The sequence below is a fragment of the Chelonoidis abingdonii genome, chromosome 1, assembly GCF_003597395.2.
Source record: "Chelonoidis abingdonii isolate Lonesome George chromosome 1, CheloAbing_2.0, whole genome shotgun sequence".
NCBI classification, from domain to species: Eukaryota; Metazoa; Chordata; order Testudines; family Testudinidae; genus Chelonoidis; species Chelonoidis abingdonii.
Window position 1 is genome coordinate 134,173,456 of NC_133769.1, and position 26,820 is coordinate 134,200,275.

Here is a 26,820-nt window from a genome sequence, read left to right on the forward strand (position 1 = left end):
CCTAAAGACAGAAGCTTTAGAAAACAAAATTAGCACAGTGCTCCCACATGGCAGACCCTGCTCAGTCTCTGCCACAGTGTGTTCGGTACTTGGGACTGCACAAATGCTAATTAAGTGGTGCATTTCTTTGTGACTTTAGATTTTTTTTATTTTAAAATCTCCAGCCACTCTGTCATGGCCACAGTGGTGGTCAGGACCCAAAAGTGTTCTCCCACCAATTGTACCAGTGATTGCATGAGTGCATGGTCCCATTCCCTCTTGACGTACTCCCTCTTCATGAAACAGTTCATCAGTGCCTGCTCCTGCCGTAGAGCACAATCCTCCCTTGCCTGAGGGAACCCAAACTGTGCCTGATTCCGTGGCTATGTCCACATTACACTCACAGCAGTATAACTTACATCATTCAGGGATGTGGCTAAGTCACCCCCCCAACTGACTTGAATTACACAGACCTAAGAACCTGAATCATCACCGCAAGCCAATTGTCTCTCCACTGTGTTTGAGCAACTGCTGAAGTGCATGATTCACCCATCCCTGCAGAAATTGGGAGAAGCAGAGTGGTTTGGGGTAGGAAGAGGCCACTCACCAGAGACTGGGATTGGTAATAAATATCTGAAATGGGCACAGGCAGAATGTACTGCTATAACATTCCTCAGACAACCCAAGTGGTTCCCTTTCCCTTCCCAGACTTAGGTAGGCCTGTAGGCAAGCAACCCAGCAGACCCATCTGCTTCCACACGGCTACCATTGTACGAGGAGAGAGACTGGCGGGGAGGGAGAGAGGTGGTGTTGGGGCTTTGCACAAATATCGGAAAGTTGTTCTTTTCTCGCTTGGGCCCTTTCAGAACCTGCCTCTTCCCTTCCTTTCCTCTGGGTTTGCACAGCCCAGGGACTGTTGTTGTACTGGCTGAGAAATGCACAGCCACAGAGGCACAATGACTGCTCATTAGGACTATAACAGACTGCTAAATGCTTTATAGTGATTCATAGGATTTAAATGAAGTCATTGATTTACAGCTGTATCTTGTTTGGGGTTCATGTTGGAATAGAGTGGAGAAAAGGGAGTAGTTTGGGGCGGGGGGTGGGAGACAGTAGTTTCAGGCATATATTACTGGAGCAAGAGGGGATTTTTCAGGGGAACATGAGGGTGTGTTGTAACTTATCAGCCTTGGGTTCCAGTTCCTGCAGGAGCTTGGGGTCCTCCTCAGGCTACTTGGGGATTTTCCTCAATTGGGTCCATTAGGTGCAAGTGCAGAATCACATGCATATCTTCCTCAGAGTCTCCAGGGGCTTAGATCCCTGCTGCCTCCTTGCCATGAGGTTGGCAGGGTTGAGGAGGGGTTGAGAGTCCCTTCAGGCTCTGTACTCACAGCCCTGGAGAACATCCGGTTCAGCTCATCGTAGTAGGGGCATGTGCTAGGTCTCCTCCTGGAGTGATTGTTTGGAGTCCTTTACCATCCATTACAGGAGTCTGAGGTGCCTCATGGATGGAGTCTGGTGAATGTGTGCCTCTTCCAGCCTCTGTGAAATGTCCTGGTACAGGTGTATGTGCCTGCCGACCCATGCAGTTCTGTGGAGAAGGGTTTACTGTGCCCACACATTGATTGCCCCCGGGGTGTGGTCCGGAGACCAGGCGGCAGCTCTTGGAATATGCTCCATGGTGACTCTGCTGATCAACAGAGTTCACGGGAGAACTGATCTGAAGTGTTCAGGGCCACTGGCAATGGGGGGAGGGACCTTTATACCTTTTGGGTAAGAGTCAGGCAGCAAAGGGATAAGTGCATTGTGGGAGTGGCTCTAGGGGACTCTCAGTACTCGTGACCTGGTACACACCTCTTTCTCCCATCCATGTTGCACTGTAAAACAGCTTGGGACCCATACCAGAGCACATATCCATACCCCTCATAAGCAAGTGTTCGCACTGTGTGTACTCCTTCAAGAATGTGATTCAGATGTGGACAATGGGGCACAACACACAGGTAACCATTTACAGTTGTAAGTGCAGACGTAGCCCAGAAGTGAAACCTTAAGGTGTTGAGTATCTTGAAGTTGTTTGCCAAATTACCTACTAATAAAGTGGATAATGAGTGAATCAGATTGTTTGTTGGGGTTGCTTTTTGAGGGTCTACCTACACCAATATATTTTTCATAATCTAAGATGATAATTTTCCCATCTTGTTCCCTTGTTTCATGGTACAACATAAAGGTAGTTACTCTTAGACTTGCTGAATAACAGTGAACTGAACTTGCCATTCATATTCCTGAGTGTTTTGGGGAATTGCCCTGTATTTCACTAGCTATTCTCGAGAAGGTAGGGATGTAACTGGTATAAGAGATGGAAGAAACTTGAAAATAAATACTGGTATTTTTCTACTGTATGTTTATTGTGGTCATCAGTATTCTGTGCTACCTGTAGTTTTGTCCACTGCTTACGGACAAGCTAGTTCTGTAGTCACTTACATGGCTGACATACATACTTCCAGCCCAGTGGTCCCCAACGCGGTGCCTGTGGGTACCATGGCACCCGCCAGGGCATTTATATGCGCCCGCTTAGTGCCCAGCAGGGGAGAGAAGCCACGGTCTCGCCCCTGCCAGGAACAGAGAACTCTGGGGCTGCAGGCTTCATTCTATGTTAAAGTAAGAATAATAAATAAAATATATTTGGACCAGCAGTTCAACAATGTTTAACTTTTTAAAAATAAGATGAAAACTGTTTGATATTTATTTTGTAAAAATGCCTTAATTTTTCTTACATGTAGATAAAAAAGAGCAAATTCACATGGTAAGGTGAAAGAGTAATTGCCAAATAATTTATGAATACCTTTTACATGTAAAATTACCCTTACCTTTTTTATCTTATGGATTCATATATTATATTAAATATGATTTTTTGTATGTTTAATGTGCAGATATAAAAGAGCCTTGAGAAATTGTTGGCGCCCCCCACACATTTCTGAAAACATGAATGTGTTACTGGCCACAAAAAGGTTGGGGACCACTGTTCCAGCCCCTTTGGAGCCTTGTTCACATGTCCATAACTTTGTAGGCAGGTGGTGCAGCTTTGTAACCTGCCATTCAAAATCTGCTTGGGTGTACAGAGGTGTTGGCTACTTTGCTATTTTATTTGAGGGTAGGAAGGGCTCCATTCCATTTGAGGCAATATAATTAGCCCTACTGCCACCACCATTTACTCTCTCTTCTTTATGGTGCCACACATAGTGAAATTAGCTGGTGTATTTTCCCATGGCTGAAGAAATTTGGAGAGGGACGAGAACTATATTTCTGAAGCTGCTAGCAGAGCTGTCATCCCATAATCAGATACTGAAAAAAGCCACCGCAAATATGGAAAAGACAAAATGGCCATTGCAATGTGGCAACTGCTGCTCCTTCCTACAGCAAACTTACTGTACTTGTACTTCCATTGGTCTTTCTTAATCCCTTCCTCTGCAGCAGCTATCGTTCATATTCAGTAAAATTGTTAGCCAGTGTTTCTTTAACAAAAAAAAAAAAAAAAATTGTTTTATCTGTCATTTTGGGGTGTATCATGTGCTTTATGGAATTTTTGAGTACAAAATTAATTCACCGTATAAGCAAAGCAAATATGAGGGAAATATATATAGCATGATAAATCTGTTTTAGAGCTACATAAATATTGTCTCGATTTTCTGAAATGGATGGCTTTCATATAGATATGTATTGATATTTGCACAGAGTGTATTAATCTTTGATATCTCTCTGAATTTCCTGTTAACATGTGTTCTTTTTCCTCAGCTTTACGTTGTAGCCTGCAGTTTCTTGGAAACCTTGCAGCAGGAAATGGAGATTCCCAGAATAGCATTTGGAAGTGCACTTTCCCAAATCTTTTCTTGTAAGCATTTACATGGGTTTTTCTAATGTAATCCCTATGGTGTTTTTAGACCTTTTGTACATGATATTTGTTACTCTACTAGTGCCATAATGCTTTGAAAAATAACTTTGGTGAGAATAGGCCCATTGAGACCATATCCTGTGGATGTATTTGTGTTACTTGACCTCAGGAATCAGGACCTGAAAAACCTTCTTGTTCTAAACTGACAATAGACTGGTTTCTTGGGTAAGAAATTCCAAGAAGATCTGTGTAAATGATCTGCTTCAATTGCTGAGATCTTGTTCAGAGACCTTTACAGAGAGGAATGCTGTAATAATTTCTGAGAACCTAACTCTGGCCAACTTCAGATTGCTGCCACATAAACATGATCGTTATTGTTGCAGGGAGGGGATGGAGAAAGGTGAGTGAAAGTAAAACAAAAAAAGTCTCTGAAAGTTGTTGACATACATAGGAAGTATTGCACACTTGCATATGTTGATGCATATCTATAGAGTGGATTTGGCCAAAATTCCTGGATCAAGCTTACAACAACATATAGCTTTTCAATGACTTTTTTTTATTTACAGTATTTTATTAGATCTGGCCTGAAATATCTTGTGGGATTGGTTTGCTTTTAATAAAAGTGCACGTCAGCTATACTGTGTTTCACAGTTTTGATTTTAAGGCATGCTTATCTTGATTGACCATTATTCCGCCCTGAAATCTTCATGGACCTAGATTGGGATGGGCAAACTTTTTGGCCCGAGAGCTCACAGAATTGGGGTGGGGGTGGGGATGAGGAGTTTGGGGTGTAGGAGGGTGCTCTGGGCTGGGATGAGGGGTTCGAAGGGTGGGAGGGGGATCAAGGCTGGGGCAGAGGTGCAGGAAGGGGGGCAGGTTCTGGCTGGGGGTACGGGCTCTGAGGTGGGACTAGGGATGAGAGGTTTGTGGTGCAGGAGGGAGCTCTGGGCTGGGATTGAGAGGTTTGGAAAGTGGGAGGGGTATGAGGGCTCGGGCAGGGGGTTGGGGCGCGGTGAGAGGCTTAGCGGTGCTTACCTCAAGTGGCTCTCAGAAGCAGTGGTTTGTCCCTTCTCCGGCTCCTGCGTGGAGACGTGGCCAGGTGGCGCTAAATGCTGCCCTGTCTTCAGGCACTGCTCCTGCAGCTCCCATTGGAGCGCCGGAGGGGGCCATTGGAGTGTGTAGGAGCCGAAGTGGGGCCATGTTGCAGCTTCACATACCCACGTGATATGGCCCCCAACCCTGGGCCCTGGCTGGAGCGCCGAAGTGGGGCCGAGCCACATGGTGCAGTTCGCGGGTCAGCTTGAAACAGCTCACGGCCGTAGTTTGCCCACCCCGACCTAGATACTGATTTTTGACTGAGTTATGGCAGGTCTACACTAGAAGTGCTAGATTGGTGCAGCTGCGCCGCTAATGCCAATCTGATGAAGATGGCTGTATGGTGACGGTAAAGGGCTTTCCCATCAGCATAATTATTCCACTTCTGTGAGAGGTGGAAGCTATGTTGCCAGGAGAGTTGTTGGACAGTGCTTAGGTTGCTGAAATGTGTGTCGCTCTGGCTGGTCTCTCAGAAAGATATTGTGAGATCTTCAGCAGACTGGGAAGTCCAGGGGAGACTACACAGGATGGCTTTGGAGAGAAAGTAGAGGGAGAATAAAAAGTTAGCTTATTTAGGAACATAAGAATTGCCATATTGTTTCAGACCTGAGGTTCATCTAGTCCAGTATCCTGTCTTTGGCAGTATCTCTACCAGTTGCTTCAAAGGAAGGTATAAAAACCTCACAGTAGGCAGATGTGGGATAATCTGCCCTCAACATTAGATCTCATCCTTGTCTCTAATAGTTAAGTCCTGAAGCCTTAGGGCTTCAAAAATCATGAGTCAAGCCTCCAAAATATCATGTTTGGCTTAAAAATCATGAAACCACACGTTGGGTTCTTTTTCTTGTTTGAGCTTTCACAGTGTGCTTCAGCCACGTTTTCAAACTTTTTTTTCTCCACTACTTTAAGGGCTAGAAATGTACTTTTTTTAAAAATGAAAACTGAGATTCTCATGTAATTACTTAATACAGAACCTACAATTTTAAGAAAAACACTAATTATTACAAGAGTCACAATACTAGCCTGGAAATTGGCAACAAATGTCCCTGTGTTGAATACTTTATATCCTGCCTGATAGAACTTTCTGCAGATAACTATAGTGGAACCTCAGAGTTACAAACCTCCAGTCCCGAGGTGTTAATAACTCTGAAGTTCTACTGGTATGTTCTTTTTTTTGTCAAGTCTAGGCATCCCTGACTTCTGCTGAAGTTAGTGGGAATCAAGTGCACTTAGCACTTTGTTGGTTTGGGGTCTAACATGGAGGATAGGTATTACTTAAGATGAGGAAATAGCTGTGATATTGTTTCTTCTATATTAAAAAGTCTTTATCTTTTGATGGTGAAAGGAATTACTTTTCAAAAAAACTTTACTTAACTCCATTTTAATTTTAGCTTTGCAATTTTCCTTTGTCTGATCTCTAAGATTACTTGAAAATGGTTCTGTTTCATAGGTGCCATGTATTTCATCCCCTCTTATGCAGTTCATGAAGTTCTTCTTGTTTCCTTTCTTATTAAATACCACTGCTGCATTATTCCAGCTTGATCCTTAACAATAATTTTTTTTTTTTTAAAGGAGTTTGCTCAATCACCACGATGAGAAAATTATTACCTATTGCTGTATGGTACTGTTCACATGCCTTAATTCAGAGAAAGTGAGAGAACTACTGGAGCATAAGAACTTGAATGTAGCTCTTGCTGTTGTAAACGTCTATAGAAAGCAACTGGAGTCTGAATGGTCGTATGTATCTCTTTTTGATTTATTTAAATAGCATGGATAACTACTAAGATGCAAGTCTGGTTCACATAAATCAAAATTGAAGACACCGAAAGTAACTGAACTCAGAAGTCTAGGTTGATTAGGATTCTATCATTTAGGGTGAGCAACCATTTTTGTCAACTTCGTACTGATTCTGCATTTTGGCTTTAAACTTACAGGATGTGCATACCAAATTTGCGTGGAACAGAGAAAAATTTGAGTCTAAAATGAGCAGCATACATCTAGTGAGTGAGTTAAGGGTCATATAATAAAAACTCATTACGTTTGCATGCTGGTTTGTTGCATCTCTCTCTTTGAATATCTGTTTGTAAAAACATGTATTAAAACATACTGGGTTTTGAAGTGGAAACTAAGCCAGGAAATAATCTTGCACAGATTTTAGTACTTGGGGTATGATAGTAAGATTAATTAGCAATGAAACATTGCATACATTAGTTTTCTTGCATGTCTTAAAAGTTCTAATGCAACATGCAACAATTAAACAAAAGTAGGACACAGATGGTATGCTTGTGAATTTTCAATGTTTCATTTTATTAAAGAATATAATCAGTGGTTTTACCATGTTCAACTTTATATATGTTTGCTAATAACTGTTACTATAAAACTGTGTTTTCAGTTATGAATTTGTGACATGTTTTCTCTTGCTCCAGCCTTTTCATCAGAATGCAAATAATCCAGTGCCAAGGGGTAAGCCTCTCGAGCACACCCCCTTGTGGCCCCGTGCATCCCCTTCGGGTTCTTTTCAATCAATGACAAGACTTAGGTTGGCTTAGGAATATGCAGCCGCTTTGTGGGATCCCATTTATTAAGTTTTCTGCAAATGTTGACTGTCTTTGTGAGTTGCACCAAATCACACCTTAGGTTCCCTGTAGGAGTCCTAGTCAGTTCTTTGTCATGGTTAAGGATAGACCTCAGAGCCCCTTTTCTGGAGCTAGGGTTGTGCTTCAAACAGCCTGTCTCCTCAGCTCTTCTCAGAGTATACAACAATGAAAGAGTCACACTCTCTCTCCTTAGAGCAGGAGCCCCAGCCCCACTCCTTGGGGGTGGGTTATAATTTAGGCAGATGTAGGGCCTCAGCTAGTCCGTTCCTCAGCTGATCACTTTCCCCTCAATTAATCCTCAGGCTGGGAGGATCCAGAAGACAGCCTTCTTCTGCTACTGTCTTCTCCCTACTAACTCCGGGCTCTGCCAGAGCCTTCTTACTCCATGAATTGTGCAGGCATTTGCCCTGCTATGAGGGAGGGAGCAGCATTTATGCTGATTTTCTGCTCCCAGCTCATTTCCCATTGGTTTGTGGGGAGAGGGGGCCTTGCCCTGCCATTTCTGCAACGCATCCAGCCCCCAGGCTCTTAAAGATAAAGTGACACAATTTCCTCCCAGGAACTTCATTCCTGGGACTGATGCTTCTCTCTCCACATGCCCCTTAGGTCCTCATACTGAACTTTTCAAAGCCTTAAAGGACCGTTGGAGGGTGACCCACTGAGAACTACTTCCTTTAGAGGCCAGATCATCCTGTCACCTCTAGTTTTATTTAAATATGGGGGCATTTTGAGAAAAAGTACTCAATAGTGAAAACAAATCTTTTTGCAGATTTTGTAGTTCATTATTTTCAAGGTTATGTCTAAAGTCAAAATTTAACTTTTTTGTTTGATATAAATGTTGTAATTTTGAAGAGATAGTAAGGTCCTACTGGATGTTTGGAAAATCCTCCAAAAGGACTTAGAATGACTAAAGGAAAAGCAAATATTTAATAGATTGGTTTTGTTCCAATTTTATTTAAAACATTGTTTGTGGGTCAATTTACTTAGGGCAGAAACAGTTTCCAAACAGCAGACTTAAAGTTTGAGGGTCAGGCAACCAGATTTCTATTTGAGTCTTTTTATTGGGAAAATAATTATAGACTACATAAAGCAGCAAAATAAACATTACACTGTCCATTTGTTTGCTTAGTGTAGGCTCATTCTGTTGACTTCTGCTTCATTAATGAAGACCTTTAAGTCATGTGACTGTAGGAATCCAAAATTGCTGTGGAAGAAAAGCAGAATAAACAGTCTTCTGTCAGAATAACCTTCAAATGAGTAGGGAGCAAAATATTGTACGAAGTCATCAGATGAGGCTAGAAGGGGAAATAATAGGCAGAAGTGGTTAATCTAATGTCCATAGTAAGGCACTTGCAGAATGTTTTCTTCCCCCTCACCCTTTTCAGAATATAGAAGGTGTCATATTCAGTAAATCACATCTCCTTGATCACATGCATGCAAACTCAGGACACTCATGTAGACAGTTGGAAAGTCTATCTTTAAATACGCTTGGTTGCACTTAATCATTCCCAACTATCTGGTATGATGGCATTTTGCTCATTTACAAATTGTTCCGCTATTATCATTGGGAATTTAGGAGCCAAGCAACAAATGTTAGATTTCTGCTACTATTATTTCCACTGTGACAGCTTGGTCACACCTATCAATATTTACATATTATTAAAATTCAGTGGGAAGAAAGTAGGGTGGTTTTCAAGAAAATGAAACACTGAAAAAGAAATTATATGTGTTTCACTTCAGTGGTTATGATGCTGCCGTTATGCACCAGATTCAAATGTGTCGCTGTCATTGTTCTGGCAGACACATGTTCACTTCTGTTGGTAGCATGCATTGTACATAGGCTAATATCTGCATTTTGTCATAGTCACGACTGTGTTATACCCAAAGGCAGCTTCACAAATACAATGTAGAAAGGCTTTTACTACTTGGCAAGGATTTGGGATCGAAAACTCCTCAAAAGCGTAAATGAATTTTCTTTGTAGTTGTAGCTGAGCAGGACTGATTTCTGATGAGTTAAGTACAGTCTTGAACAACTTCTCACCTGGAGGGAACTCAAAAGAATGTTAGATGTTTTGCAATTACCAGCTCCTTTAAGGAAACTGTTGTTGTTGAAACATAGCCTCTTCAAAGCTGGCTGGCCTTTTTCAAGTTGGCCGGCATTCTGTTTAAAATGTTCAAAGTTGGGGAATCTGGAAAGCAACCTTGGATAAGCCCCCAGTTTTTCAAATCTCCAGCTATCCAAAAGGGCTTGAAACGATTCAGACCAAGAATTATGTACAGTATAAAATTAGAGCATTAATCTGTTAGCACTGGTTCAAAAAAACCCAAACCGAAACAGTCCACGCACTTTTGTCAGAAAGTAACATTTAATTGAAATCTAAAATTTTCTGTGGGAATATACAGACAGATGTAGTCCAGTTGAGGAACTGGGACCAGAGGAGAGAACAGAGGAATGAGAGAGCCAGAATTAAAAGTCCTACGGGATGAATAGAAATGTCAAAATATTGCAGTTTCCTGTGGGATGAATATTCTGTTTTTCAATCAGTGCTACTGTTTTCATGGTAGAAATGTGATCTTTCTTATTAATACCGAAGGTCAAGAAAATAGTTGGGATAAATTGTGTGTTAACTAGGGCTGTCAATTGACCGCAGTTAGCTCAAGTGATGCAAAATAAATTAATTAGATTTAAAAATTAGTTGCGATTAATTGCAGTTTTAATCAAATTGTTAAATAATAGAAAACCAATTTTAATTTATTATAAATATTTTTGATGGTTTTCTACATTTTAAAATATACTGATTTCAATTACAATAGAATACAACATGTACAGTGCTCATTTTATAATATTTTGATTTATAAATATTTGAACTGTAAAAAGATAAGAGATGGTATGAGGTGAATTGAAAAATACAAGTGTTATAGAGCAATCTCTTTATTGTAAAAGTGCAAGTTACAAATGTAGATTCTTTTCTTACATGACTGCACCCAAAACCAAAGCAATGTAAAACTTTAGAGCCCACACTCACACTACCCTCCTAACCAAAAATATTTAAATAAATGGTATTCTGTTATTGTTTAACAGCATGATTAAAACTGTGATTAATCACGGCTATTTTTTTAATCTTGCGATTAATGGCAGTTAATCTTTTTAATCGTTTGACAGCCCTAATCTGAATTTAAGGATCATTGAAATTGTTTTTTTGGAGAACCAAAAGGTGAACATGTTTCTTGAAGGGGAAAACTATAAAAGCAACATCCTATTACTTGATGTTTGTATTGAATATAATAAAACAGGAACAAAAATTAATCAAGCATTTTTAATAAAAAAAAATGTAAAACTACAAGCTAAATAGAAGTGTCAAGAAACTTACTTGTGGCTTCAGTTCGGCTCACATCATTGTAATACCTACTTGGTGTTGCTATGGACCTTTCAGTTTTTGTATTTTTCTGTTCTTAACGTACTATAAGCATGTTGGCCTATGAGAACTGTGTCAGAGCTATTGAAAGCTTATCATTTATATTTTTGTTTTTAAAAGGCCACATAAAATGCCCAGAATCTGATGATATTAACTCACATGGAAAAAAAATAATGAGAATGTATTATCTCCTAAGAGTAGACTTGGTCAATATTAAGTGTTGCAGAAGAAAAACAAATATGTTGAACTTTTAGCAAGTTGGCAGGTATTTCCATGAAGATTTTTGTATATTTACCAATTAAGGTTCAGAAGTTAAAAATCAAAACAAAAATACCTTTCTGCAGCGAAGTGCCTTTTTGCCACTATAGATTTTGAAGTAATTTGCAGTGGATGGAAGAAGGCATTTTCATGCTGTCTTTTCAGTCTCTTTGCACCTCTCCTCTCAAGTTTATATGGAATGGACAAAAACATAATTTTGAACTCCAGCTGAAGTTTTGGTTAACTGGGTTGCTTCAGTGTCAAACTACAGGGTATATTTTTCCTTGCATATACAAGGAATGCCTAATATCCTATTATTTTGTTATAGTAGTATATCACCCAATAGCTGTTCTTTGAATTATGTTTGTTTCTTGGTTTGTTCTTGTGGCTCACTGGGAATGCAGATTATAGGGTAAATAGAAATTGTGTTTGTTTGTTTGTTTGTTTGTTTTGTTTGTCTTTCTTTCTTTCGAGTGACCTGATTCAGACCTTATTTTGTTAGAACATCAAAGTATATTTCTGATTAAAAAGTAACTAGCTGCAAGCTAAATTTAATCATTTGTTCAGTGTTGGTCCCGATGTGCAGTCTATGCTGTCACTTAGCATAACTTTGGAGTAGTTTAAGCTTTCATAATATGTTTTACATTGATGATAAACCGCTCTTTCTCCCATAAAAGTCTTCTGTATCTGAAACATTCTTGTTGGTATGACTGTTTTCTGCAATTCAATGTGTGAAAGACAGATCCTGTCTTTATTGGCTCCAGGATACGTTGACAATAACTTATGATGGTTTATTGCGGTTGTAGCCTCGGTCTCAGTTTTATTATTACATTTAATTTTTTGATCCAGGCTCATGTTTGATTCATTACCAAGAAACATTTTTTCACATCTAAGGACTAAGCCACTTTCCCCATATAGTAAATAAATACGCAGTAGATGCGGCCAGGTAGGAGTGCAAAGATTTTTGTCTCTGTTTTCATTAACTCAAAGCTCAGTTGTTGTAATGATTCTTTGGCAGGAACATTGAAAAAATATTTTGTCAGCAATTCATTCAAAATGTGGGGCTGTACTTGGACTCTCACTAGCACATACCACTAAGATTTCTTAAACGAATTTACATAGCCGCGGTATTGGCGGTAGAGCCAATGCTTTGCAATAAAGAGTTTAGGCCTCTGTGCCACAGCTACCGCATGGCGCAGCAAACTTTTAAAGCAACTATAATGTTATATTTAGGCTCACTAAAATGGTAATATTTTCTTCAAGGAGTTGTGTTGGCTGCCTGTTTTGTAAAGAACTGAATTAAAAATGTTCTTAATGTTAACATAATTCCTGCATACCTTGCTGAAATGCAATCTTTTAATCTGAGTGTCCAGAGCAGTTTGAAACTTGCTGTTCAGCACATGAATGATATCTGTATTTGTTCCTCTCATGTTAGCTCTTTGCTCTGCCAAATGCTGATCCTTGGTACTGGAAATATTTACTCCTTTTTTTAAACAATAAAAATTTGTTCATAGCTATAAATTGTATTCATTATTTTCTTTTCTTTATAGACTACTAAAGTAGAGATGGTCTACATGAACATTCAGATCACAGCAAGTTGAGGTGTAAATCTACGCCACGGCAGCCTGCCATGCACCAACTGCTTGTGTGGACTCTGTTGCAGACCCATGGTTGAATGGTTGGATCAGCAACAAAGAAACCATTCCAAACGTCTGTAGCTGACCACTCATCACGTTTAGGGTTGCTGCTGACGGATTCTGATCTGGCAGTTGAGACCAGACGGTGGTGCCATCCTATGGCTTTCTCATCATCAGCCCAGCTTTATCAACATCCAAGCGCAATGTAATCAAAGTGAGCTATGGAACTTAGTGTGCAGCAGAAGGGTCCGCATGGACACTTAGTGTGGAGCAGGCTAAAGTGGGATAGATTTATACGAAGTGTTTGTGTAGCAGACGTAAGTGTTCATCAGTGTTAGTATCCGATGAATTACACAGGTAAATATTCACAATGCTGATGTTACTTTTAAAGTTAATGCCATCAACCATTAGGACACAGAGAGGACAAATATTGTGACTAATGCAGTGCCTGAACTTTTCTTTCTTCCACTGCTCCATTAGTCCAGTACCGATGGGTTTTCTGCCTTTGGCCCACACTTGGGAAGCAAATATCCTACTCACAATTTTTTTCCCCCAGTGATTTGATCGTTCCATCCGCTGGCATAGTACTGTGCATACTTTTGGAATCCAGTGTTCTGTCTCCGCTTTGGAAGGCAGAGGAGTCCTCAGGTAGAGCTCAGGAGGAACCTCTTTCCAGGCATGATTTTGGCTTTTGTTCCTTCCTTTCACTATAGTCCAGTAACAGTTCTGGTAGGGAGCAGTTATGCAACTCTGGTAGAGAGAGGCTCTTGAAGGGAGAGGTTCCTTTAGCCAAGCAGTACCTTCACAGCGCTTCCACATTAGCCACAGCTGTTGTATCAGGCCTTCTTCCTGCTCTCAGCATCACATGCTGCTTAGCAGTTCTAGGAGGATTCTTTTGAGGGTCTTGATGCCTTTTTCAAAGGCAGAGCCTAGATTTCTGGAATATCAAAATGCAGGAGAAGGTGGCAGAGAGATGTCATTGAGGAGCAAGGATCAGGTCACTTGCAAGGGAAAAAAATGCCTTAAGTTTGGAAACCCTGCTTCAGTCAGAGACTCTTCTTGCCCCAGTGCATCTCGCACCATTGTCTGTTCCTTTTCTTCATCTTCTTTGTGATCATCTGGTGTTTCTACAGTTTTCCACATTTCCCTTTGTGAAAGGGACTCTCAGTTCAGGGACATCTGTGATTCCCATTCTGTACTGAAAACTGAAGCCATCTGTTATCTAAATAGCCTTTGTAAGTTCAAGGAGTCCATCCATGCTCCACATCAAGGTGTTGGAATTTTGAACACTATTATAACTGGCATTGAAAGCTCTCCTTTGTATTGAGAGCTTTAGTATTTTAGATCATTGCTATAGAGGATACTGACACAAAGTATTACCTCACTTATTGGGGAGGTGACAGCTCTGTCCCATACTGGCATGGTCTTGTTTTTGGGGATGATGAGTTCTTCACTAAATGTTTCCAGTGGCACCTGTATCTGGTGGGCAGTAATTAAGTCTAAGAAAGAAGTCATCTCTGTGTTCTGTGTGAATAGATCAGACTTTGTATTCAATCCTGTGACCATGTGACATTAACAAGACTGGATGGTGTGGTTGCTTGTGTGGCATGCTTCAGAAATGCTTCAGTTTCTGCCATCTGTGAAATCACATGGAGATTAATTCATACTTTTACTCAACAACATTCTCTTAATTTAAGAGCTAAATTGCCCCACCCACCTCCGCACAGATACTCTTTTCAGGGACTTGACTCTAGGGTTGACTCCAACCAACTAACCTGTTTTAAAACCTGCTAACTGGTGTTTGGAATAGTGTGAATTAACTTGTTAGGTAATGCATTTTTAAACTGCCTCTCATTTTCCTAATCTGCACAAGTTTCACAGTCTGTTTGTTTGTTTGGTGACCAGTCTCCTGAGAGTGGTGATCTGCAGAGACAATTCTTAACCAAGAAAAAGGTTATCTGTCTGTAACTGGAGTTCTCCAAAACGTTGCCTGGGCAGATGTATGAGTGATGGGATGTACAATCCCCACACTAGACAACAAGGTGTTAAGGGATTATATTGGGCTCAGCCAGCCCTGCCCTGCCACACCTGTGACAAATGCTCCATCTGCTGGAACAATTAAAAGGCAAGGAATTACAGGATCTTCTTTGGATTGCAGAGCTGGAGGTGAGCAGATCTGCAGCCTACTGCTCCAGCAGCATAGAGCAGAGGGAAGCCTGAAGGCTCTGATACAGCTGCCCAAAGGGGCCGTCCCTGAGGGAAGGGAGGACCCACCCCAGAGACAACCAGAGAGGAAAATATCCTGGGGACCGTGGACATTGGTAACTCCCTCTTACTACTTTTTGGTTTGGATTTCCCCACCAGGGGAAGGCTTGAAACCGGGGTGGGCAAACTACGGCCTGGGAGTCACATCTGGCCCTTCAGACATTTTAATCTAGCCCTTGAGCTCCCGCCAGGGAGCAGGGTCAGGGGTTGCCCTGCTGCGGCACTCCAGCTGAGTGGGTCGAGGGCTTGCCCCCCCTGCACATGCTGTGGTGCCATGCTGCGCCATGCTGTGGCCTGGAACCCACGGCCAATGGGAGCTGCAGGGGCGGCGTCTGTGGACAGGGCGGTGCACAGACCTGCCTGGCTGCCCCTCTGCGTAGGAGCTGGAGTGGGGCATGCTGCTGCTTCTGGGAGCTACTTGAGAGAAGCGCCACCTGGAGCCTGCATCCCGGACCCCTTCATGTGCCCCAACCCCCTGGCCTAGCCCTGATCCTCCTCCTGCCCTCCAAACCTCTTGGTCCTAGCCCAGAGCACCCTCCTGCACCTTCAACCCCTCAGCTCCACCCCAGAGCCCACACCCCCAGTCAGAACCCCGCACCCCAGCCCACTGTCCCAGGCCAGAGCCCCTTCCTGTACCCTGAACTCTTTTTTGGCCCTACCCCAGAGCTCTCACCCCCAGCTGGAGCCCTCACTCCCTCTTGCACCCCAACCCCCAATTTCATGAGCATTCATGGCCCACCATACAATTTCCATAGCCTTTGGGCCAAATAGTTTGCCCACCTCTGTCTTAGACTAAGCTGACCCCTGTGGGGGAGGGAAGAGGGATGAGAGGAAGGGGTCCATGGAGGATAGCCTTAAGCAGCCTTGGTGCCCAGACTACTGGTAGCCCAAAGGGCCCTGGGTTGGAGCCTGGTGGAGCGGGAGAGCTCAGGCTCCCCTCCACACAACCTCCTTGTGGATGTCAAGGGTTGCAGCCGTGACTGCTAGGGCATGTTCCCCAACCAGAGGCCAAGTGAGGGCCATTACAGTATTCTCACCCACTTCATAGCCTTTGGCTGACATCTTGAAGCATAAGAAGGAACTGAGTCCTTTCAGGGCTGAATGCTGTTGAAATGTATGTAGCCTGGCCCTGAATGTGTAGAACTGTATTTGAGCCTGTACAAAGCCTTACTGGTTGCTGCTTTCAGGATCTTTCCAGGGCATGTGGTGCTGAGGGACATACTCATGCTTCAAAGAGCAGGAGTCTGCAAGGGCAATAGGTCTGCAGTTGCAGGTTAGTAACCTACCTTTCCTTGGTTAATTTGACAAACGATGTTAACAGAATTATACTATATTACTTTTCTTTGCTAAAGCCCAGCTATACAATAAAAGCTCTTGTTTACAGCAGTATTTTCTATCTTGGTTTTCTGTCTGAAAAGACCATTTGCTATCTAGTGTGAGGGCTTAAACATTTATTTGATAGCTAGGGTGTAAAATACTTATATTGCAATGTACTAGTGCAGGGAGATGCCCTTTCCCCCGATGCCTACTCCTGGGGGAATTAAAAATTTTGCGTATAATACTTTAAAATTCTGCATATTTTATTTGTCAAAATAACACAGTATAAGCACACCAGTTTCAATTCTTGTAGTAATTTTGTTTCAAAATATCTGTCACCAATTGTCTGTAACAATACAGACAACAAAAAAGATTCAGGAAATGTTTTTTGACAAATAGGTTTCTTCCGAGACACATTAATACAGATCTCTGAGTAATAATTCATTTAAACTACAATACAGAAACGTGTTTCCTGCATCCCTAAGAAGTAGTGCAAAGGCTTGAGAGAGTCAAGGGTAACAGGAGCTGAGAGAGGGGGAAGTAATTACTGGGAAGGAGCCTGGGTGTGAACTTCGAGGATTGTTGAGTGTGGGTGGGAGAAGTATGCAACAGGGTTTTTTTTTTTTGTTTTTTTTTTGGAGGGTGAGGAGGGATTATTAGGGAGCCTCCACCATGTAGACCCTGGCTGACCCCTAGCCTCTCTCATTCAGTCAGGCACGTCTGTCCCCATGTGTCTCTGCACCCCCACTCAGCCACCTCTTCCCCCATCCCCATGTGGCTCTCCATCCCAGCCCCTCCCCCCATTTGTCCCTGCACCTTCCTCCCCTGGTCCCCATGTTGTCCTGCACCCCCACTCAACTACCCCTCTTCCCCGTCCCCATATGGCCCTGCAATCCCATTCCCATTCAGCCCTCTCCCCAATCTGCACCCCTCAGTATCCCTTCTGAACCCATCCATGACACCTTCTCCTCTCCCTCCACAGCCGCTTGTGCCCCATATCCCGTGCCTCCTGACTAGGCCTCACGGGCAGGGTACTGTGAGGAAGGTAGCTTCTTTCTCTTCTCTGTCTTCAGGTAGGGCTGTTCCTGCCCGGGAGTAGTTACTCACTGTTCTGGTGCCACCATGGCCCCTACTAAAGAAAAGGAGTAACTGCAGCATCTTTCCAGCAGAATGTATTTTCTCTCAGGGAGGGGGGAAATTGTGAATGGCACATGAATTCTGGATGCGCGCAGTGGCACAGAATTCCCCAAGGAGTACTGATGCCTGTGCATGCTCCCTCCTGGGAGGACCAGTCTCTGATTTATTGCCCAGGGGACCAGTTTTCCCTATAATGAGCTTTCCTGTCTGTGGAAAGTTTTAAACCTATAAGTACAGTGTTTCCCACTTGCCCCACTTTTATCTTCTTCTTTTCCTCCTCCTTTATTCACTATGATAGCTTGCAACTCAATCTTTCGATATGATTTACATCGTGGTTTCTCCTCCTCACCTGTTGTCTCCACCCACTCTCCCATCCACTTGTTCTGGATGAATGGGCCAATGGATATTCCTAGCCCTGTAGAGTATAATTTATTTTGCTGAATATTTTCAATAGTATATCGGTATCTCTTATATCCTTAAGTTTAAATCTTGACACTTATACATTAAGCAAGTCAAATACCTATTTTAACACGTTTTAAGCAGAAATATTTATTCCTTAAAATAAGACTCTTTTCTCCTGATTATTTCTTTCAACAATCCCTACTTCTCTAAAGTCACCAGCTGGGAACTGGAAGGAATTTTCCTTAAAAAGTCAATGCTATTTCTGTATCAGCTGGAGGACATACTGTTCCGTGATGCAAGTACTCTCTATTTCCACCCATGTGATCCTACTCCTTTGTAGCACGTTCTTCTTCCTCTCTGTGCAGGGGTGAAGAGAAGTCAGGAGTAAGAGTTAGTGCTTCAAGTCAGTGCAGAGTACAATGAATGGACTTGCTAGAGTTGTTTTCCTTTTAAACTCTTCTTTACATGCAGACAGCTCAGAAAGCCATGCCTTAGGCTCTGGAAAATTGAAGCATCATTAAGAAATCAGATTTTTTTCTTCATCTTTTGGTTGCAGTAATCAACAACATAAAAATGTGTTATGCAGCTGGGAAGCTACTATATGTAGAAGATGTCATATGAGATCAATTTTAAAATCTTGAACCTGTATACATGTGTTTTAAAATAATTAGGAAAAAGTAGTACAAAATTACATAATTCATCCTGACCAAGATCAGTGTGTATTTTAAAAGTTCTTTATTGTATAAATGCTTTGGTGGTTCCATTAGAGATGGGAGTACAGTTCATATGATCACTTTTTCTGTGGGTGTGTGGTGGGGGGAGGGAGGACATGTCTGTTTTTCAGGTGAGGGGATTGCCTTTTTGACTCTGAAGGGCAAAGAACAGAAATTCTCCATTTTTTTAAAAAAAGAAAAGGCATAGTGCACTTCCTGGCCTCTCTGGAAAAATTGTCTAAAAGTGTGGTCAGCTGTCTGGCAGTGAAAGTAAGGATTTTTTGAACATCCGCTCTCCTTTAAACCACAGTTCAATGGTGAGTTTAAAGATTAGATTGTGGGGCTCCCCTTCCCCATTTTCCTGGGGTTATTTAGTTCTAGCCCATGGAAATAAGCACGGGCAGAAAGCACTGCTGCTGTTGGCAGGCCTCTAGCAGATTAAGGGAAAGACAACTGTGCAGTAGAGTGCTGAATCTAGTGCCTTATATAGTATGCATGTAGTATATAAATCAGAAAATTTTACCATTCCTGTCTTCTTTTTGTGAACTGGCAATTTCGCTCTCCTCTGACAAATTAGTGTTTCTTTCTCTTCCCTCTATTAGGCTTGTACTCTCCAGAGGACAATTTTGTTTCTAATTCCTGGAAAGTTGGCATGCTGTCACAGTTGCATTTGGAACCTGCAGCCTAAGAGTTTAAGTGCTACGGACCATTGGAAAACATTTCCTTAATTGTAGTGCTACAACAGTTCTTTATTATTTGCAGTAGGATTGCCTTGTTGTTCAAGAGCAATTTTAGAAAACCTTTCTCCGGTAAATCAAGGTCCACAGCTGGATCTTGCATTGTGTTGTTTCACCTCTCTTTTACTATATCATTTGTGAAAAGCGAGACAGGAAAATTATTTGAGTCTCGTATGTGACGCCTCATTTAAATTCTCCAGTAGCGAATAATGTTGTTCCCAACTTGGATGTACCTAAGAAACTCCTTCTGGTTCTTATCAAAGTCAGATGTTAAATCAAAAAGCAGTGATGCTGGTCAGTCACCGAGAATATGCTGATCTTTGGCAGTGTTGATGTAGCACAGTAGGGAAAGAGCAGAGCAGTACACAGGATATACATACAAACATACAGTTTATGGATAGCAAAAGCCATGGGTCCATCTGATACCTTTATAAGAAGGTTGACTAGGAATTCTTCATTAGATTTTGTAACTTTTTTAAAGTATGCAGAACTTCCATCTTGGTATGAATGATAGCTCAGTGGTTTGAGCACTGGCCGCCTAAACCCAGGGTTGTGAGTTCAGTCCTTGAGGGGGCCACGTAGAGATCTGGGGGAAAAATCAGTACTTGGTCCTGCTAGTGAAGGCAGGGAGCTGGCCTCAATGAACTTTCAGGGTCCTTTCCAGTTCTATAAGATAGGTATATCTCCATATATGTTTAATTTTTTTTATATTTTAATTTAAGTGTTAGCGCTCTCATAATATCCAGTGGCTGTTCCATGTTCTGGTAATTTTGTGAGAAGAAGTTTGTTGTAATTAGTTGTCTGAACCTTTTCCTTTCTGCTTTTGATCAAGTTATGCTTCTTCCTTGAGGAGAGAACAGGTCACGAGCCAGATCACTTCAGGTCCTATTTAAGTATCCAAAAACCACTATGAGATGAGTAAAAAAAGAAGATAGTAAAAAGGAGGAGGGGGAGGGAGAGAATACTTCCACAAATATTTCTTTAAATATGGGGATTGCATTTGCTTCCCTTACACCTATACCAGCAGCAATTCTTTCAGGTACTCATGGCAAATGTGCTTTGGCTAACCTAGCAAATTATTCTTTCAAAAAAATGTCAAGTGTAGATAATGGTTTGGGGCCTTCCACTCCTCTTGATGGCATTTCTCTGGGTGTCTTTTTGTGTGGCATATATGTGATAACTTTTGAAAACCACATCTGATTAATTCCAAAATTTCAGTAAATATTCTGGGCATCAGTTGGCAGAATCATGTTAATTTTTTAGTGAAAACCTTGAGAGGAAAATGGGAGACACGCAGAGCCCCTCATGTCTGGTTATCAAAGTCCACAGCTTTGAGCAGGTCTGTAATTGTCTGTAGAATACAGAACCAATGGATGACAACCATTAATACTTTTCCATATAACACCCTTCTTGTGATCCCAGAGGAGGATGGAAGAGTGGAAGCGAGGATAACACACAAGAATCTGGGAGTGGAAGGGAATTGAGAGATGCAAGAAGCCATTGGTGTGCTTGGGAATTTTGGCCTATCGAAGCAATAAAGTGCGCGCCTTTCTAGATGTAGGTAGGCTTAGGCAGGAGCAGTCCAAGGGAAATTGAGGGGCCCAGAGATGACATGGGCAAATAGATCCCTTTGGCATGAGGATAGGGTAGGGGTTCAGGGAGTCCCTACAACAGAGGGGTCTGGAAGGGTAATTCACATGTGGTGGGGGTGGGGGTGGTGGGAGTGAAGGAATGCAAGGAACCCCTGCTGTTTGTTTAATGAGCTCAGCCTACAGAAGTGACAAAGCGTGTGGCCCTCTAGCCAACTGTAAAGACAAACTCTGTGATTCAGCAGCAGAACCAAAACAAATATAAAAGTTAATCTGAACTTTGCCTTTTAGACTTAAAATATTATTCAAGGGGTTACGTTTTTTATGAAGATCCTTCTCTGAGGAACAGCTATTATATGTGCTATTGTGATCTCTGCCTTTGTTACCTCAAGATTATAGTACTGCAAGGTATTGTGTATGCACTTGCACACTAATATTTTCCTCCTGTGCTTTTGGTAAGTGAGAAGTACTTTGATGGGTGGGGTGGAGTATCTGGGCTAGAGGGCTATGTGAGGGCACATTTATTTAATTTAATTTCATCCTGTAAATTGATTTTTTAAAAATAGATTTTATTAGTCTTATGCAAAGCCAACAAATACTTTTGTTCCTCAAACATCTTTATCCAAAGGGTATAATTTAAAAAGATTTTGAAAATTCTGTTAAGAGTTGCTAGTGAGGTACTCTGCTTTTTTGGTTTCATTAGTGGCTAGAGATTTAGATTGGACAGAAGAGAATTTATGAATGCAATCTCTCTTCAAAGTTTGGATGGTCTACCCTGTGAGTACAAATGCTACATTTCAAACACATTGTAAACTACAGAAAAAATGACTTTCATTCCTATGTATTTTGGTTTGAATTACAATGATACAAATAATGCGATGTATTGTCACTGAAGTCTTTTGAAGATGAAACATTTAATAAGAGTGGTAAGAAGAGGATCGCCATCATTCCATTTTCTGATGTGAAAGACACTGCTCTGTAGGGGTGCTAATGAATACAAATCGACTTAAATCTGGAGCACTGCATTTTATGATAAACTTGATTGCTTACACCTAGCGTTGGTTGGACCAAACTTATTGCTTATCTGGCATGTTTAGCATATACTGGGGCATAAATATGGCTTATACCATTTCATCTTGGTTACCTCTCAAATTTAGTTTGGCACGATGTATCCTTTGTGCTATTGTAAGTTTGAACTGAACATCTCCTATGTTTATCTACTTGTGAGCACTTGATTTTTTTTAGGATTTTAGCCAAACACTTAATCTAAAGACAGCGCAGGAAATTGGCATATTTAATACTATTCATTTGTTACTTTATTCTGTTTATATAACAACTGAAATTTTCACTATTTCCTTTACTAAACTGCAGTGATCACCAGTTTATCCCAGTGGGTCTGCTGTTGGGCTGTGAGTACAATTAAACCTTTCTGAAGCACAATGTGTGTATCTGAGGAGAGGGATGGGAGGCTTGTGGGCTCTTTTTTTAAGACTACAAAACAAAAGTGGGGAGTCTTTTTACATCTTAACTTTTATTTCTTTTCCCTGTTTCGCTGTCACCAAAATCTCCATGCATAGCAACAGCGTTAAGGCATTTCTGTGTGCTTTTGTGCATGCTTGTCTTCCTCCTCATCCTAATACCTCTTTTGGTGTTGTGTGCTTCAAGTATGTTAGCACTCCAATATTTTTATATGTACTCTACATGAGTTAGTGGCAATGTGGGAGGACAGGGGAGATGAGAAGAAACCTAAATGTGGTGGTGGAGATATCTGGGGGTATGAATGAAAAATTTAACTTTGGGATCAAGAAAGACAAACAGAACTGCTATGTCCATATTTATAAGCTGAATCCATAAAACCACTTTCTGAAACATATACCGGAAAGGTACAAAATGCAGGTTGCACATCACTGTCCTCTCTGTAGGCCTCTAGCCTCCTAGCAATGTGTAGAGGACTAGCATGCATAGAGAGTAGACCTGTAGAAAGTTAGAATGCTTATACTTTATTGATTAATGCACATTACGAGTGTGATGTCTTTTCAGCCCCTATAGGGGTTTTTCTACACAACACGGCAAAGCATCTCAGGGGGGTGTAATTTGTACAGCACAGTAACATACTGCTCTAAAAGGTACCTAGAGTATGTTAATTGAGTGAGTCCTATTTGAAACAGGACTACATCAATGTGAACTAGATACCTTTTAGAGTATGCCAGCAGGGTCTACACCAGGGGAGTTAGACCACAGCATATTAGAGAGTGCTACAAATCATAGTCCTCTAGTGTGCTTTGCTGGTGCATTGAGTAGACAGGCCTCAAGTACTAGCAGATTTTAAGTATAAGACAAAAATCCAAGCAAATTGCCCTGCAGAATTATAAACTGAAAAGCCTACAAGTGTGGATTTAACCTTTAACTGCAGAATTGAAAATCGGAACATAAAACACATTTCTTTGAATACAATTTTGCTGTATCCCACTGGTGGAAGAGATTTTCACATGAGGCTAAAACCAACTGTGGGAAGTATGTTTTCATAAAAGCAAATTCAGCTACTGTTTTGTGGATTTCTTAATCAGAATAAGAGAGTCCTATTTTGGTGTATTGTGACCTATTAAAATGCAAATCCTTTGGTGTTGGTGTTGCTATTCATAAAGTCTGAAAAGGCACTTCTTGCTTGTCCATGTGCTTCAAGTTTTGTTGATTACTTAAATTTCTTGGGAGTTTACAGTTTGGGAGCCATGTATGGACTGAGGAAAATACACCTCTATGGTGATTGATATTCCATGGTCCAATCAAGACCAGTAAGGGCCTGTCACCTTTTCCCTGCAGCTTGGGGTGCCTCACAATGCTTTGCTGCTGTAGTTCCCACGTGGGTCACTTTTAAACAGCTTGCCAGTATGCAGGTCACACTGAGTGACTGTGTATAGCCACATTCCTGGTTCGGCAACTCTAACCCCAGCAGCCTATCAGCAGCATAGTAGCCACACTCTGGGTTCCAGCAGTCTACGTTACTATTTGCAGGGTGACCCAACACATGCCTAGTCTTGAATTTCCCCCCAGAACATGTGTTCTGCGCTGTCCAGCCCTCTCCTACACAGTTCAGGTATAGTAGGTCCATCACTCTTCTAATGAGATCAGTATACAACAGTTTGCTACCCTAGTTACCCACATGGTTTACAGCACTGGATTAGTTTTGATTAAAGAATAAAACAAGTTTGTTTAACTACAAAGAGAGAGGTTTTAAATGAGTATAAACAAGTATAAAGCATTAAAACAGACTAGACTTGGTTCAAGGTGAAATTCTTACCGCATGCTCCCAGCAACAGGGCTGACCAAATTTCAGGTCAGGATCTCTCCTGAAGTTAAAAGGGCTGGTTTCTTTTGCCGCCATCTTAAGGAAGGAGTGAGAGATGGATGGGGAGAGATACTTAGGATGTTTTTGCCCCTCACTTTATAGTCCACTCCACCTTTGAAATGCATTTTCCTGAGCATTACCCTTAGATAAAGTTCATTCTGGCTGTAAGGTTGGAGTCTTATGCTGAAAAAGGTTTTCATGCTGCTAAGATGCAGATCTGTTTGTTCCTGCCCCCTTTCCTTGCCAAAGAATGGCCACTTGATTGGCGATTGCTGATCAACTTTGATGACACCTAGCTAGAGGTGTCAGCTTGTCCTTTGTCTTTGAAAATCTAGTTTACGCTGCCTTGTGTGGTGAACACATTTCAGACCTAATTTCAGCTTTGTGACTGTACATATGATGTTGCTACACACATTTCATCATGATGTTATTGACCAGTAAGTTATTAGTTTTCAATGACACTTCGCAAGGCCTATTTTGTACAAAGATTATTACAGTTGTATGTAGGGTGTGATTATAGGGGTGCAGTCAGTCATAATACTGTGCATATGCATCATGGGGATTTAGGTGCACGACTTCCATTTTGGTGAGTGAGAGTTGTATCTAAAACCATGTAAATTATTCCATTACTGTGTAGAGATTTACTATAGCCATGTACATAATTGTTAATGCTTATTTACTTAATATATCATGATTGTATTATCATAAAATTCTGTCACTTGTTAAACTGCAGCATAGAGTCTACTATACGTAATACTTATATCTATTGTGCTTTCTTCTTTTGAGGTCCCAGATTTCTTTACCATCGCTTCTGGTCATGCGTGGCTTTTAAGTGCAGCTGCAGCAAAAAGTTTAAGCATATATAGCTTTCTTACCATTAATAGTTGCCTTTGGGGCCATTGAAAGAACTCCCATTGAATATCATGGCACCAGCATGTCCTCATGTTATTGATTGATGGAGATATCAGACCCTCACAACTAGGTCTGCTATCCCAGGCTAGAAATGTCCTTTGCAATATTGGCTGTGCAGAGCAATAAGGTTCAAGGGCCCAAAAGTCTACTAATTCCAGCTTTCTGTTGGAAAAGTCCTGTGCAAACTGACATTATGAAAAAAAAAAAAAAAACAACAACATTTTAAATCTTGTGTCTACCTACAGTGGTACTGTTTTCCTCCATTATAAGCACAAATAATAATGAAAAAAAAATCCATTATAAAATGTGGCTCCCCGCTCCTCACTCCCCCGCCCCCCCCGCCCAATCTCATTTCTCAGTAAATAGAAAGTGAATCATGGGTTGTGAAGCCCATAGATGTCACAGGACCTTGTACTCTTTGATTGCTCCAGACTTGGTTGAGTTTTTGTATTCCAAACAGACCTTTTATTAAGGCTGGAGCAGTTCCATATGATTGCCAGGGCACCTGTGTATTGAATACACGAGATGCTGTGGATCACTCCTGCAACTTTTATGCAAAGTGGAGCAAAGAAGAGGAGGGAGAGTTGGGAGAAGAGGGAGTTGGCTGCCTTTTTCAGTAGTCCATCTTGTGGGCTTCAAGATGTCCTGGTTTTGTCATATGACTCAGTCTAATTATTTTGGGTTTGTAATCAAGGGTTGAATAAAATGTACTGTATTTACAGTAAGTATATAATGCAGTATATATATATATATATATATATATATATATATATATATATATATATATAGCATGCTGTCATTGCTGCTAGAAATTTGATTTGAAAATAAACATGTTCAATTAGTTTGTTTGCAGAGCCAAGAATCTTGATAGTGAATATGGTGAATTTAGTGAGGTCACCATTTTACCATACAGTTGGTACACATAAAACTGGATGAGTTAACTGGTACAGGTAAGGCTTAGAAAGTCAGTCGGCTAATGTGGGCATTAGTGCAAAGATAACTGTACCTGTAGGTCACTGCCTGGCAGCTTCCAAACGTTAGTTTCTAGTATTGGTTTAAGATCTTGTTATACAACAGAGATGTTTTCTTGGTAACCTGAGAATAGTATTTTACTGCTTTATGTATGAAAAAATCAGTGTCCCTTTGTGTTTGAGTAGTTAGAATTTTTTAAGAGAAAAAAGAATTATGTAGCACAATTCTCTTGATTATTTGTTAGGTTTAGAAGCTTTGCTTCTGAGATGAATGGTATAACAATTTTCAATCTTGGCTTTTTGCTGAGGTCTATAAAGACTTGGATTGATGTTTTATTACATGAATTATGGTAAGATTTTTCTTTTCTATAACTGGAAAAAGACTTGTCCAGTTTTCCTTCAGTTGTTTGAGTAAATCTGAGTTGCACTGATGCAGATTGGTCTGTACTCAGTGGAGGATGTGTTTTAGAACATGAATAATTACGTGTGTTGACTGTTTGTATCAGTTAGAGGTAACACTAGTAACATGAAACGAGCCATGTACTAATTAAAATTACAAA

At 41.2% G+C, this 26,820-nt stretch overlaps 1 protein-coding gene across 4 annotated transcripts in view; it reads left to right on the forward strand.

The window, feature by feature from the left end:
- ATXN10 (ataxin 10) overlaps positions 1–26,820 on the forward strand; it is a 167,799-nt gene that overhangs the window by 53,360 nt on the left and 87,619 nt on the right. For 3 of the 4 annotated variants that reach the window (XM_075070470.1, XM_075070472.1, XM_032763001.2), the window contains exons 4-5: positions 3,772–3,868; positions 6,536–6,700. In XM_075070470.1, coding sequence (XP_074926571.1) covers positions 3,772–3,868; positions 6,536–6,700 — 262 coding nt within the window. The remainder of the gene's footprint in view (positions 1–3,771; positions 3,869–6,535; positions 6,701–26,820) is intronic. The other variant, XM_032763002.2, reaches the window with a different exon arrangement.